General features: G+C 43.7%; 1 protein-coding gene across 2 annotated transcripts; it reads left to right on the forward strand.

The window, feature by feature from the left end:
- The first annotated feature begins 540 nt into the window (after positions 1-540).
- tbx18 (T-box transcription factor 18) lies at positions 541-10,618 on the forward strand. 2 transcript variants are annotated; one of them, XM_007566610.2, is made up of 8 exons: positions 541-1,005; positions 1,891-2,059; positions 2,533-2,634; positions 4,019-4,190; positions 4,393-4,560; positions 6,425-6,489; positions 7,833-7,927; positions 8,548-10,618. In XM_007566610.2, exons 1-8 carry the CDS (start codon positions 765-767, stop codon positions 9,087-9,089), a joined length of 1,554 nt encoding a protein of 517 aa, XP_007566672.1. In that variant the 5' UTR covers positions 541-764; the 3' UTR covers positions 9,090-10,618. The 2 variants fall into 2 exon arrangements, with proteins under 2 accessions (XP_007566672.1, XP_016534412.1); XM_016678926.1 differs by having other exon boundaries at positions 1,894-2,059.
- Positions 10,619-13,558: the final 2,940 nt, after the last annotated feature.

The raw sequence follows: 13,558 nt of genomic DNA on the forward strand, positions 1-13,558 counted from the left end.
GCTTGCGTGCTGATATAAAATCGTAAAATGTAATTTTTCCAACATGGAGGAAATGCTGCAGTCAACTGGGAATAACATCCCTAAATATCTTATCTGCATATTATAACAATGTGTCGTTTTTTGCAATTGTTTTACTTTCTATTAGCAGGCCTGCTGCATGTACAAAACGAGTTTGGGTTGCGAGAAACGCTCCTGAGGTGAGGTCGGTGCCAATCACAAGTAGAGAGCACCGTGCTGGAGGTACTAATGGTCAGATATGCAAAGCATGTCGGGTCGCAGTGTGAAAATGCGCGCAATGCCCCCGGAGGGACGCTCCTGGAGCTCTCTCCTCCGCCTGAGGACATGATTCATTCACTGGCTCCGCTTTGACCACAAAAGGCGGCACGAGCGGCCCCCACAGCGGGCGGGACTGGGGGAAAGGTCCGGGAGCCCGAAATCGCTCGTGATTGGTTGCTCTACTCTGGGATTGACAGCTCCCTCTCTCCGGAGCGCCTCTAAGCTCGACTGTTGACACTTCCTCCCGCACCCCCAAAAAAAAAAAAAAAGTCAGCACTTAACCTATACGGATAACGGAGACGCTGTCACAGCTCTGGTCCCTCTCCTGTTTCTCGGTACAAGACCGAGACAAACTGTCCTCCACCGACGGCCGCGGGGTGGAGAGCCTCTGTAGATGTCTGTGCCTGAGTTTGAACTTTTCTCACTTTCCCCGCAAGTTCGCCACGCCGTTTGTGCCTCGCCCTGCTGCCCACGAGACGGAGAGGAGCATGGCCGAGAAGCGGAGGTCCCCGTGCGCGCTGAGCGTCAAGGCGCACGCCTTCTCGGTGGAGGCGTTGATCGGGGCGGAAAAGCGACGCAGGACGAGCGGGGAGGATGTTGCGGCGTCCCCGGGCGGCTACGAGGGTGGAAACGATGTTTCGGATTTAACCGGGAGTCCAGCGCTGAGAGGCGGCAGAGCGTGCAGCAGCGACCGGGGCAGTGAGGCTGAATGTACAAGCGACGGATCCCGTAAGCTAATAATAATAATAATAATAATAATAATAATAATAATGTGTAAAATAATTATTTAACAGTAGGTTGCAGATGATGTAATTTCAGTCCTGGTTTCAACAGAAAACAGGGGCAGAAACGTAAACATATACCACTTGTCACACTTCTAAATATGAGAATGCGATCACTCCACTGGCCTAGTAAACAGAAGTTCAGTGTGTGACTAATGCGAGAGGGTTTATGGGATATGCAGCTATCATAAACACGCCAATTAGCAGCGTATAAAGACGGGACAATGCGATGGAAAGAATAGTGCAGGACTGCGGGAAGCAGAAACCGACTGACAAATGGGGGGATCTGGAGTGTGCAGAGAGGTTAACGTGGGCTTGGCTGCTTATCGAGCCAATGTCTAAACTGCGTAAATTCGCACCACTCAGACAGACCTGGGTTGGTTACGTGCAAATAATGCCAGGAGTAAACACAGTAAACACATGCTGCCATAAAAAATATAGCAGCATGAAATATATGGAAAGCCATTGGCCCACAATTTGGATACAGTTATCTCCCTTACTGCAATAGCTTGAACTCATATAATATAATATAATATAATATAATATAATATAATATAATATAATATAATATAATATCAAAATTATTTTGTTATCCTGTGTTTTCAGTCACTTCTGCAACTTTTTTTAATCTACAAGAAAAAAAAAGCTAGCTTATGGGGTGGCACATAATAACCTTTTCCGGTTGTAAAGTTGTTTTCTTTTTACTGTAATCTTGTAAGTGCGTAATGCCTGACTTTGGGTGAGTGATGCTAACCGACCAAATCGTGTCAAAAAAAAAAGAAAGAAAGAAAGAAAGAAAAAGAAAAAACTCTTGCCCTCGTTCCGGTTGCAGCAGAGAGCGAGGACGCCCTGCTGGAGAGCCCGCAGCCCGCATCCACGCTGTGCGCCGCGGCGCCCGGAGCCGGCAGCGGAGAGGAGACCCGCGTGGAACTGCAGGGGTCGGACCTGTGGAAGAGGTTCCACGAGATCGGCACGGAGATGATCATCACCAAGGCCGGACGGTGAGGACGGGAGATGTGGTGGGAAAGAACTGAAGCAGGTCAATTAACTCTGAAGATTAACATCTGCATCTGGTGCTCTAATTGACAGAAGACGTAAAATGTAAAAAAAAGAAAAGAAAAGAAAAGAAAAGAAAAGATAATTGTGCGTATTTTACAGCAAAACTGTAAGATGCGTTACAATCAAATGATTATTTATCCAAATAGTATTGTCTTAAACATAAAAACCTAAATATTTTTTGTTGTATCATTAAAGAAATTTAATAGTAAATTTTAGCTTTTATTTAGAAAGTCAGAAAAAGTGGCCTAGACAAGTTACAACGATAAAAACATTATTATTATTTGGGTTATTATTATTATTATTATTATTATTAATAATAATAATAATAATAATAATAATAATAATAATAATAAAAGGAAGAGAAGAAGAGTGCTATTATCAAAATAAAAGTAAAATGTTTTGCTTTTCCACGCAGGCGGATGTTCCCCGCCATGCGTGTGAAGATTACGGGCCTGGATCCCCATCAGCAGTATTACATTGCCATGGATATAATCCCGGTGGACAACAAGCGATACAGGTAACGAATCGACCCAACACGCGGCCCTCGCACGCAGCAGGAACCCGTGTGATCCCATAATGAAGCCTTCAGTCGGTCATGGCAATTAAGGCTGCAGTACATAAGTAGTTTTAATTTAGACTCCTTGTAAAACGAATCATGGGGACAAATCAAAGATTTTTCAGCTGTGCAACAGGTCCATCTCTCTCTCTCTCTCTCTCTCTCTCTCTCTCTCTCTCTTTCTCTCTCTCTATTCCTGTTCGTGTCTCGCTACAAATGGCGCTTGGCAGCAGGGTTTTGTCACGGCGGTTTTGCCGTCCCTTTTGGAAAGAGGTCCTTTTGGACGCCTCACCTCTCTAACCCGGAGGGTCAAACCAACAAAAGTCCTTATGAAGCGCAGCCGGCGCGGCCAAGGCTTTGCGTGTTACTGGCTCTGCCATTCCAGACTTTCACAAGCCGTTTATGTGTGAATACACTTTTAGCTGCGTGCTGGAGTGATGAGTGAAATCTTGGAAGACGAGTTCCTAACAGAGTCTGAAAAAGGGCACTGGAGCAGCGCCGGAGAAACGCAGACCTCTCTCTGTTCGGTCACATTTTGTTCTTACTGTAATTGTTCTTAATATTATGAAGAGAGCAGGATGCAGTCTGCAAGTTAGGATATATATATATATTTATAATTTTACTTTTTTAATTTGGAATGTTTAGTTTAGTAGGTGTTCAGTTTCCATCATGCACTTTTTTTCTTTTATTGATAAAACACTTGTTTTATCTCAATTCCACCAATTTATTCCAGTCATTTATTACAGTTAGTAATATCACCAGAACACTTTATTGATGCCAGAAGGAAATTATGTCAGATGTACATTTGGAATATTAAAACACATGGATAGAATAATAACAGAAGAGGAAAAACCTGGTAATAATAAGTTGATATGAATAAAAAATAAGGTTCTTCAACTGGATCCAATGACCGTGTTGAGTAAATGTCATATTTTAAGTTAGCAATATTGTACAAAACATGGCAAGTTTTCAAGCAACACTAACTATTAAGTCTGACGTTATACAATTTGAGGCAGAAAAAATAATCACGTGGCATTCTTTAATGTGATTTCATGGAATGGTTTTTGTCAGCCATATTGCATCAAGCTGTTAACTTTACAGCGTTTCATTGTTTGTTTTAGTTTCTCGCAAGATTAAAAGTAAAATAAATATTAAATCAGCTGCACAGACAGTTACATGCCCTAAAATAAATTATTTAAAAAAATGTGATGTGATTAAATCTGTGCAGCAATTAGTAATGAATGCCAAAGTCTTTGAATTTGGCAACATGTGGTGGGGGAAAAAGAATATACTGGAAATGGACAGTGTGATTAAAATGTGTGTTTCATGTGTTTGAATTGTGAAGGTACGTGTATCACAGCTCCAAGTGGATGGTAGCGGGAAACGCCGACTCCCCCGTTCCCCCCAGGGTGTACATCCACCCGGACTCTCCAGCCTCAGGAGAAACTTGGATGCGTCAAGTTGTCAGCTTTGACAAGCTCAAGCTGACCAACAATGAGCTGGACGACCAGGGACATGTACGTGTCCACGCCTTATTTTTCAGAGGACCGCAAATTTTGCTACGGTCTGCAATATGCCTAAATGCAGCTGGAGAGTGTTTTTATTTTTAAGGAAAAAAAATATATATATTACCAGTCAAACTCTGGATAATTTCATTCTCACCTCATTTTTTATTGTTGTCAGAAAGACAAAGTCTTCCTTTTCTCTGTTTTTGCTCAGATTATTCTGCACTCCATGCACAAATACCAACCCCGGGTCCACGTCATCCACAAGGAGTTTGGAGAGGAGTTATCTCCGGTGAGAGCCATCCCCATGGGGGAGGGAACGCGCACCTTCTCCTTCCCCGAGACTGTCTTCACCACCGTCACGGCGTATCAGAACCAGCAGGTACGAACCACATCCGCACTAGCATCAGATCCTACACAGGTTGGTACTCAAGTGACCAATGAAATCTGAAAATGCACTTTGGAGTTTCACACGACAGTGTTCGATGAAAAGCAACATCATCAGCCACTTGCATTGACTAAAATGTAACTTTGGTAACCAATCTTGTGTTATATGAGATTCTCATTGAATGGCAGCCATCCATATTTTTGCATATTTCAAGCAAAGATATAGAAGAAAAAACAGCTAATGTTAGCCATGCTTTTCAGGCAAACATGTCTTATACAGATTCTTAGCCCATTTGGCTTTCTACTTTTTATAGAGTAGAAACAAGTTGATATTAATATGAGTTAATGATGATTAGCAAGGCCGCCTGCTCAGGTCGCTATCCGCAGTTGGCTGCTTTAAGAGAGAGTTCAGATTCTTTGAAGTGATGTTTTGTTGTGGTGCTATAGATAACAGTTCCCTTAGCTTACCTGTAGCAGACAGATGCTATATTGCTGTGAGCATATAGAAAAATGAATAAATCCTGAGAACTGTGGAAGGCTAACATCTAGTCAGACAGATTTCCTGTCATACTTAATAACTAATGTCCATCAATCTGGCTTATCGGCTGATTGTGAGTCCAGGAAACCTGGGAGAAGCACTGGAGCTCACCATCTCTAATGCTGTTGCACAAATGACAGGCTGGAACAAAACCCCAGGAGTTTACAAGCCAATTGGTGAACTTACAGCAGACTGAAGTGATTCACACAACAGGCAGCCTCAACCACCCTAAATTTAGCATAGCAACAAGAATGTTGTTGGGCTGAGAAACAGCGACAGTGAAAGTGTGGACGGTTAATAGCTGCTAACGGGTATAAACGTTTGCAGTCCGAGATGCTTTATTTATTACACTAAAACCAACTAAAATCTTGATCTGTCTAAATAGCCATTAGAGTACCACCACTTAGAGGACATAGATTTCTGCAAATCCACTGCAACCTGGCTAATAGTGAGGAAACCTTTACTCATAATACAGAACATCAGTCCAAAACACCCAAACTCTTACTTTAAAATAGCTGACCAGATGTGTGTACTGTTAGCTTAAAAAGAGCAGTAGTCTGCACACTTTCACCCCTTTTTCTTCCTTCACAACTGAAAATATTTCCAAAGTGCTAAACTTGGTTTTATTGCAAAACATAGCAAAATGTAGTAGTAGCCGTCTTCCAGCCAGCTGACTGGCAATGTGCAGCATCAGGTGTAGGAGGGACATTTCTATAGCTTACTCTGTTGTCTGTAAAGCTTGCAAAAACTAAACTCTGAATTAAAGCCGTAGGAAGTGTGTTTAGCACTTATAACAATAAATTCCCTTTTTGGTTGTTGCTTAAAATAAATAAAAATGAGGGAAAGAGATTGCTGTCGTCTAGTTGTTTAATTTTTAAATTTTTTTTTTTTTTGAGAGTGTGTAACCAATTGTTGAGAACGGTGTTTGGGCTCTCTACATGCTGTCCAGCACAGAGAAAGTTTTTAAGCGTGAGGGTTAGCTGAAGTGGGTCAGCTCTGAAGTCAGAACATGTTGGTGACGCCTATAAAAGTCCCTCCTGATCCGGGTCACGGAGTTGGACCTTAAACACCACCCACAGTCTGATCAGGCCCCTTTGTTGCTCCACGCAGATGCATAACTTTAAAAAAAATATATATCTTCTCTGCCAGAAAAATTCCCTTAGAAGAATAAATGTATTTATTTTCAGAGCTGACTGAATGATTACAGAGAGAGAAATGATTTTGGTTGTTTAAAAAGAGAGAAAAAAAAATTCATTACACAGTTTATATTATCGCAGACAGATTTTCAAGGAAATAATTAGAGTCGTGTTTTGTTTTTCAGATTACAAGGCTGAAAATTGACAGAAACCCATTTGCCAAAGGCTTCAGAGACTCTGGCAGAAACCGGTGAGTTTATTTTAACCTCAGAGATTTGCACACTATTTAGTCCATTAGGAGGTGGATGAGGGTGGGTGGAGGGGTATGACATGCATGACTGCGTTCTGTTCTGGCTTTGTCGGATTCTTCTTGTTCCTTTTTCATTCCGATTTCACAGAAAGAAAAGTTATGCATATCTTTATTTTATTATTATTATTTTTTATTTTTTTTTTTGTTTCAAACAAAAACCATTCAGGCTCGCACCAGATTTGTCCTAAGCAGCAGCAAAAGCGATGCACCGCCCGGCCTTAAGAGCGCGCAACACATTTTTTTTCAGGGCTAGCCGTCGCGTTATCTGAAATGAGATGTAATTTTGACAAAGATGCGTGCATGTTTTCCGACGGGAAAAAGCAAACTTTAGCTGCAAAACTTAATGGAGCGTCGGATTCCAGCTGACCTCAACACGGAATAATAAAACTGCAGAGTGTCCCGAGGAAAATCTGTATAAACACATTTTCTAAACATATATAAACACTGCATTAAAACAACACGGCAGTAAAACTCCAGCAGTCTCTCCAAACAGCCACTCCCCGGAGGCCTCGCAGAAATCATTAGAGAGGAGGAGAAGGGAAAAGGAGAGGCAATGTGTGAGACCGAAAATTGGAGCGGGTGGAAAGGTAGAGAACAGCGAGCTGGATAACCCAGAGACCTTGGCGGCTGACCCTATAAAAGTTGAACTCAGGGAGGTTGTGGGGGGGAAGAAGGGGGGGAAAAAAAACCCCTCCCCTTAAATATTACAGGAAGACTTAAGCAGTTTGCTAAATAAACTTCGGCTCTGATAGGCTGCTTTGGAGCTCACAGAACCGCTCCGGGCAGCTTGTCTAAATTATCACCGAGGCTACAACCCTGTGTGGGATGGAGTGGGGTTGAGGGGTGGTGGTGGTGGTGGGAGGGAGTACTTTTATCCTCTTGCTAACGAGCGGTAACAGAGCACTCGCATTACACCACCACAGCAACCCTCTGCCCCACCTAGAGGGAGGGAGCCTCAGATTGAGGAGGAGAGGAGGGGGTGAAGGGGAGTCCCACCTCATAAATCGCTGCTGCGGCTTCCTGCTCCTTCGTCTTGATTCGCCCGTAAAAGCCGTGTGAAAGCAATTACCTCCAAGCACCCGACGGGCAGCAGCCAATCGCAGTGTGGCGTTTATGTTCCTCATTACCTAGCGTCTCCATGGAGATGCCAAGGGAGGCCTCACAGGCGACTAAAGATGGCCGCCAGGTGGTTGGCATGTAGCATGACCTACAGCTAAGACGGTTGGCGCAGGGGGCTGGTGGAGGTGTTTCTGTTAAAAGGGGGCGTTTTGTCTGTGTTGCAGGATGGGCTTGGAGGCGTTGGTGGAGTCCTACGCGTTCTGGCGTCCGTCTCTGAGAACACTCACGTTTGAGGACATCCCTGGGATGGCCAAGCAAGGTAATGGCAATGAACAGTGTGCTCCACAGCAACAAGAAAAGTCCAGTCTGAATCACCCAGAACAGCTCATAAGTAGTTGTACAGACAGTAGGGGTTAGACAGCTGTTCACAGCACTTCAGTGTTTGTCACAAACTTCGAGATGTGTAATAGGGTTATATGCAACCTGCACAAAGTAGCTCATAATTGGGAAAATTATTAGAAGGAAAAACAAGGTTTCCCTCAGAAAACTTGCTAAGCCCAGTGGTTGGGTGCCAGGGCAGTCATTCATCCAGCGGAGCGTCGTGTTTGTGAATTAAAAATGTTTAAAGTTGACAAAAAATTGGAAAATATCACTTGACAGTTATGTGTCATTGAGATATTGGATGATTAATACCAGAACAACAACTATAAAGTCTTAAAAAATACTTAAATAAATAAGCAATGCTTAGCCTGTTGGGGGCTCAAGTAAAGCCTGGTGGCCCGCCAGGCTTATAATACACTGGAGGAAACTTTGTGGTTCATCATGAATGTATTTGTATGCAGGAACCAGCAGTAGAAACCTGGAGACTGGAAGTCTCTCCTTTAAATTGACTGTTTGCCAAAACACCTGAGCTGTAATCGGATTTTGGTTCCTCCTTAGGAATCCCAGGAACTCACGGAGGAGTTGGAACATCATCTCATCTCCTCTCCACATCCCCGTGCTCGTCGCCTTTCCAGGTTTGCCCTCTCAGCCCTCCGGACTACAGCTGTAGTCGGCCCACACACCCCCTCCACTGCTACGGCAACGCCCCTGAGCCGTTCCCCCCTCCCAGAGGTCCATCCAGCTACGAAGGTGAAGGATTCCGCTCCCTCGCCCTCCCTGCGGCTCAGCTGGGCTACCTATCCAACCCCGCCCCGCAGGGCTACGCCGGTCTGCGCCTCCACACACCACCCTACAGCCTGTACGGCTACACATTCCCCCCCTCGCCACGTCTTGCTGCCAGCCCCGACAAGATGGCCACCGCCACCACCGCCAGCCACCAGAGTCCGTTTCACGGCTCGTCTCCCAGCGGGACTTTAACGGACAGCCTCGGCGTGCTTGGCGGAGGACAGCAGGGCTTCCTGTTTGACTCCCGGACTTTAGGAGTGGCAGGTAGCCAGCCGGGAGGTGGTGCATCACAGGTCACAGCCCATATGGGATGAATTTAACCAGGAAAAGCTGGTTACACCCTGCTGCGGGTGGAAGTGTCTTTTGGTCCAGAGCATTCTATGAATTGAGTTCCCATGTACCTGACCTGAGAAGAAGGACAGATCAAATAAACACATGAACGTCTCAAAGTTTTATTTGAGGAATGTTTCCTATCTTGTGAGTGCGGTTCTTGTAAGTTATATGTACAGCGCAAGGAGGAGTGTGTGAGGAAATGACACACGGACGGGGCTAAATCTGGGCAGGTCCAGAGAATCAAAGCGAGCACTTCAATTTCCTGACAGGAAGCCCCCCCAACACATTAACCGTAGACCTTTTCACCACAGTTACTTTCAAGACAGAGCTTGAAGGGTGCAGGCGGACTGAGATCGGGGGGTTAACGTTTCATCTGCCACTTGCACATCTCTGAACCAGACGTGAAATCACTGTGACCAACAGAGGGGGAGGAATCGCTCTGTGTTTATTGGTTGACGGGAATCTGAGAGGGGCTACAGTAGCGTCTTATCTGGTTGACTTCAGTTGAGCTTGTGTGTAAACTTCCTTGACGAAGCGCGGAGCCCCTTCTGGTTTGCGCCACTTGCAAAACTAGAACCATCACTTCATTTGTTAAAATATTTGTTTCCTTCCTTTTTATGTCTTTGTTTTGTTTTGTTTGCACCAACCACTGTGTAGAAGACCTAATGATGCCCACACAGCTCTCTCTGTTTTTAGACTGAACTGCTAAAATGCCACACGCCTGAGTTTGTACTGAGACACACTACAGGCAGGGCTCTTTCACGACTTGGACTAAAGAACATACCAAAGCCTTTCTTCTTCTTCTTCTTCTTCTTCTTCTTCTTCTTCTTCTTCTTCTTCTTCTTCTTCTTCTTCTTCTTCTTCTCCTTCTTCTTCTTCTTATCCAACATCTGGGGCTTGATAAATGTTAACAGGATGACATCATGCTGATGAGATCTCCCTGTTTTGGACTAAACTGTTGTAAAAAGACACATAACAAACTAATTTGCTTACTCTCCATCTGGTCAGGACAGACGCCCGCTCGGTTCAGCTCTTTGAAAACACGGGTTTCCCGGAGAGAGAGCCACTTCCACGTGGAGGAGGGCGGATGGATGAGCAGACATGTTTACAAAGAGCCTTCACACTTAAAAAAAAAAACAAAAAAAAACAGGAGAAAAAAAATCAACAATGCACCTGTTTTTGCTCTTCAGAGTGGGTCAGGTGCACGGACGTCCACCTTTAAACTTGACCCACACGCTTTTCTTTGAAGTCAAACCACGGACAGCCTGCGGAGGGCGACACTATTTGTGATCTTTTTCAAGCCAAAATAAAATTATATCTGTTGATATGACGATGTTTGCAGCTTTTCTCTTTCACATAACCGCGTGTGGCTTTATTGACACGGATCAGTTAAATCCATCACAGGCCATTTAAGAAGAAAACATGTACCTTGGCCTGAAAAGCCAAAAACGGAGCACCAGCAGCATAAAGCAGATAAGAAACCACGAATGAGCACAAAGAGAGAGAGAGACAGAGAGAGAGAGAGAGAAATATATCCATATTATTTTTTTTACTGTGCAACGGTCATGTAAGCTAATACCTTAAAGTATGCAGAAGTTACTACTCACTTGAGAGAGGGTGTGCGGTAAATGTTGATGTGGGTGGGAAAGTGTGGATACGAGTGTATTTATGTGTGTAGCAACAGGTGGCGGAGTTGTCAGTGACTGTGTGACCTTATCGTCTCAGAGTTCACGTGGATCCCTGAGAACTGACACCCCGCTTCTGCACGTGCACGAGCCGACAAAGTCAGACTCGACCATAGAAACCTGCATGGACTGAGGTTACTTCCATTATCTGTGGACATCTGTTTTCAAGCCTGATTTCTCAGTCCATTCCTCTGTAGCTCCGGTTGTGTGTTTGGAGTCGCTGTCTCTAATGCAGGGGTGTCAAACTCATTTTCATTCTGGGCCGCATCAAGATCATGAACGCCCTTAAAGGGCCGGCTGTGGCGGAACGTATCGATAAAACCCACAAACTGTTACAACATTAATAAACAGATGTTTCTGCTTTTGATGAGTAAAATTAAGTAATATTGAACATCTATTTACATTGATGTAATAAAAACTGATTGGATTTGACTGATTAAAAAAAAAAACATTCTGCAGCCCCATCAACTCTGACCAAATTTCCTGTCACCGAGAAAAAAAAAAATGTTTACAACATCATACTGCCACCACCATGTTTCTGACAAACTGCTGGACCCCCTCCTCCCCACTTTATTGTTTTCTTCAATTTTTTCAATAATTCTCAATCCAGGTTTGTGGAATGCACAAATTTATTCTCCCACCTGAATTACACAGCATGAGTGAAGAAAAAGGCAGAAATGTAATAGATGTAACTACATCATGGACATAGATCTTCTGGTTTCATTTCACAGTTTTTAATTTAATCGACATCAGTCAGGGGCAGATCTACAGGTGAGCAACTGGGGGGGGGGGGCTAGGTCCCCAGCCCAACCCCCACAGCAGCCCCTTCAAATGTTATGTCCTTAAAATCAGACAAACATTTAACTTTGTTTGTCTAGAAGTCTCTTGTAGCCTTCAAATTAAATATTAATTCACCAAAACTTCTTCTCAGGTGAAAAGCAGCACTACCTCGACATATTTTTACTCAAGTAAAAGTAAAAAGAAAGAAATTGTAGAACCAAGAAATCACCCAAATGTAAAAAAGTCAATTTTAGAAAGAAGCCTCTAAAATTCTTCTTTAGAGGCTTCTAAAGAAGCCTCTAAAGAAGCTTTAGAGGCTTCTTTAGAGGCCTCTAAAGAAGCCTCTAAAGAGGTCAGGTAACGAGGTTACCTGACCTCGTTACCAAGGTCAGGTAACGAGTAACTGTTCGATCACAATACCTGATTTAATACTTAGGAACAATGTTAAACGAAGTTAAGTGCAAATTCTGGTATTTTAATGACTACAATTTGAGAAAAAAATACCAACAAATAACATAATTACAAATTAACTAAATGATTTATACCTAAAATTTGTCTTTGTTTTTTTTTTTTTTTTCCAAAAGAGACAGAGATACAATAAAAAAATTTTTAGCAGATTTTTTTTTGGACTTTTTTTTATCCAAAATGTGTTTGGATCCAGCAATGCCACCCTGCTAAAACCTCTTATAAACATTTCTAGATCATCCGCAATTGGCAGGGGTTCAAGTCGTCTCCATTATTCAAGCTTTCTCGACTTCTATCATCCATTTCTTCCCAACTCAGTTGCCTCCTGTCATTCTTCAGAGGGAGAGGTGCTGACGAGAGAAGCACATGTGAGGCGGCGAGACACGGCGGCCGGGACGGAGGGAGGCAAGGCGGGAGGACGGCTTATTTTAGCATCCAGGAATGATTGGCTTGTTGTTCCTGAGTGACAGAGGATGGAAACCCTGCCTGGTGCATCTGTACAGCACATATGTGCATGAGAGGTCAAAAGCTTCCTTCTGCTCCCTGCCTTTTAAAAACATCTCCAGGCTCGTGATATGCGAAGTGAAGGTAAAGTTAGTTTAAAGCTACTGGAACATCTCATGTGCGCACATCAGTATGTTCTAACACACACACACACGCACACATGCAGAGACACACTTGTGCATGGTGTCAGTGGTGGAGAGGTTCTCAGCTGAGGCGAGGACATTAACACTTGGGGATGACCAGGTGCCGACGTGACAGATCTGTCACGCTATCTGCCCGGAGGAGGGGGACAGGAGGACGGAGGCGGAGTCCTCTGCGCGTGTGTGTACATGTGTGTTTTTCCAAGGTCTGATGAATCTTTGCTCTCTTTATCAGTAGCTCAGGCCATTTGTATGAAATACTTTTAGGAAGTAAAATTCTAATCAGACAAAAAAAAAAAAATCTAACATCTTGTTCAGTTTCTTCCACTTTACGTTTTTATCTGAGCTGGTGAATTTTAAACATACGCAAAATACGTTTCAGTGTCATGTAGGGCAATAGGACCGGGTGGGGGTCGATAGGTTATCGCAGTAGGTAGGAATCAACCTCTGGTGACAGAGAAGAATGCAAACAGCAGCGTAGGAGTTTCTACTGCTGGTGCCTCCCCCGACAGGACGGCTACAGCCCAAAAAAAAAAAAAATCTAACATCTTGTTCAGTTTCTTCCACTTTACGTTTTTATCTGAGCTGGTGAATTTTAACGTACGCAAAATACATTTCAGTGTCATGTATAGGACCGGGTGGGGGTCGATAGGTTATCGTAGTAGGTAGGAATCAACCTCTGGTGACAGAGAAGAATGCAAACAGCAGCGTAGGAGTTTCTACTGAGAAGTCGGGCTGGTGCCTCACCCGACAGGACGGCTACAGCCCAAAAAAAAAAAACTGATTTGGAACCTGATCAGAGATTTGATCCCGCAGAGACAATTCATGCAGATGGAAGCAGTTTTAAAGTGATATTTTAATTTATATTTAAAAGTA

This window comes from Poecilia formosa, unplaced genomic scaffold, assembly GCF_000485575.1.
Source record: "Poecilia formosa unplaced genomic scaffold, Poecilia_formosa-5.1.2 Scaffold194, whole genome shotgun sequence".
Taxonomy (NCBI): Eukaryota; Metazoa; Chordata; class Actinopteri; order Cyprinodontiformes; family Poeciliidae; genus Poecilia; species Poecilia formosa.

Excerpts from the sequence above, each read along its gene's own strand:
- tbx18 (XM_007566610.2), top strand. The coding sequence starts at position 765 with ATGGCCGAGAAGCGGAGGTCCCCGTGCGCGCTGAGCGTCAAGGCGCAC. Across the intron at positions 1,006-1,890 it reads ATGTACAAGCGACGGATCCC|CAGAGAGCGAGGACGCCCTG; the intron begins GTAAGCTAATAA and ends TTCCGGTTGCAG. Across the intron at positions 7,928-8,547 it reads CCCTGGGATGGCCAAGCAAG|GAATCCCAGGAACTCACGGA; the intron begins GTAATGGCAATG and ends GTTCCTCCTTAG.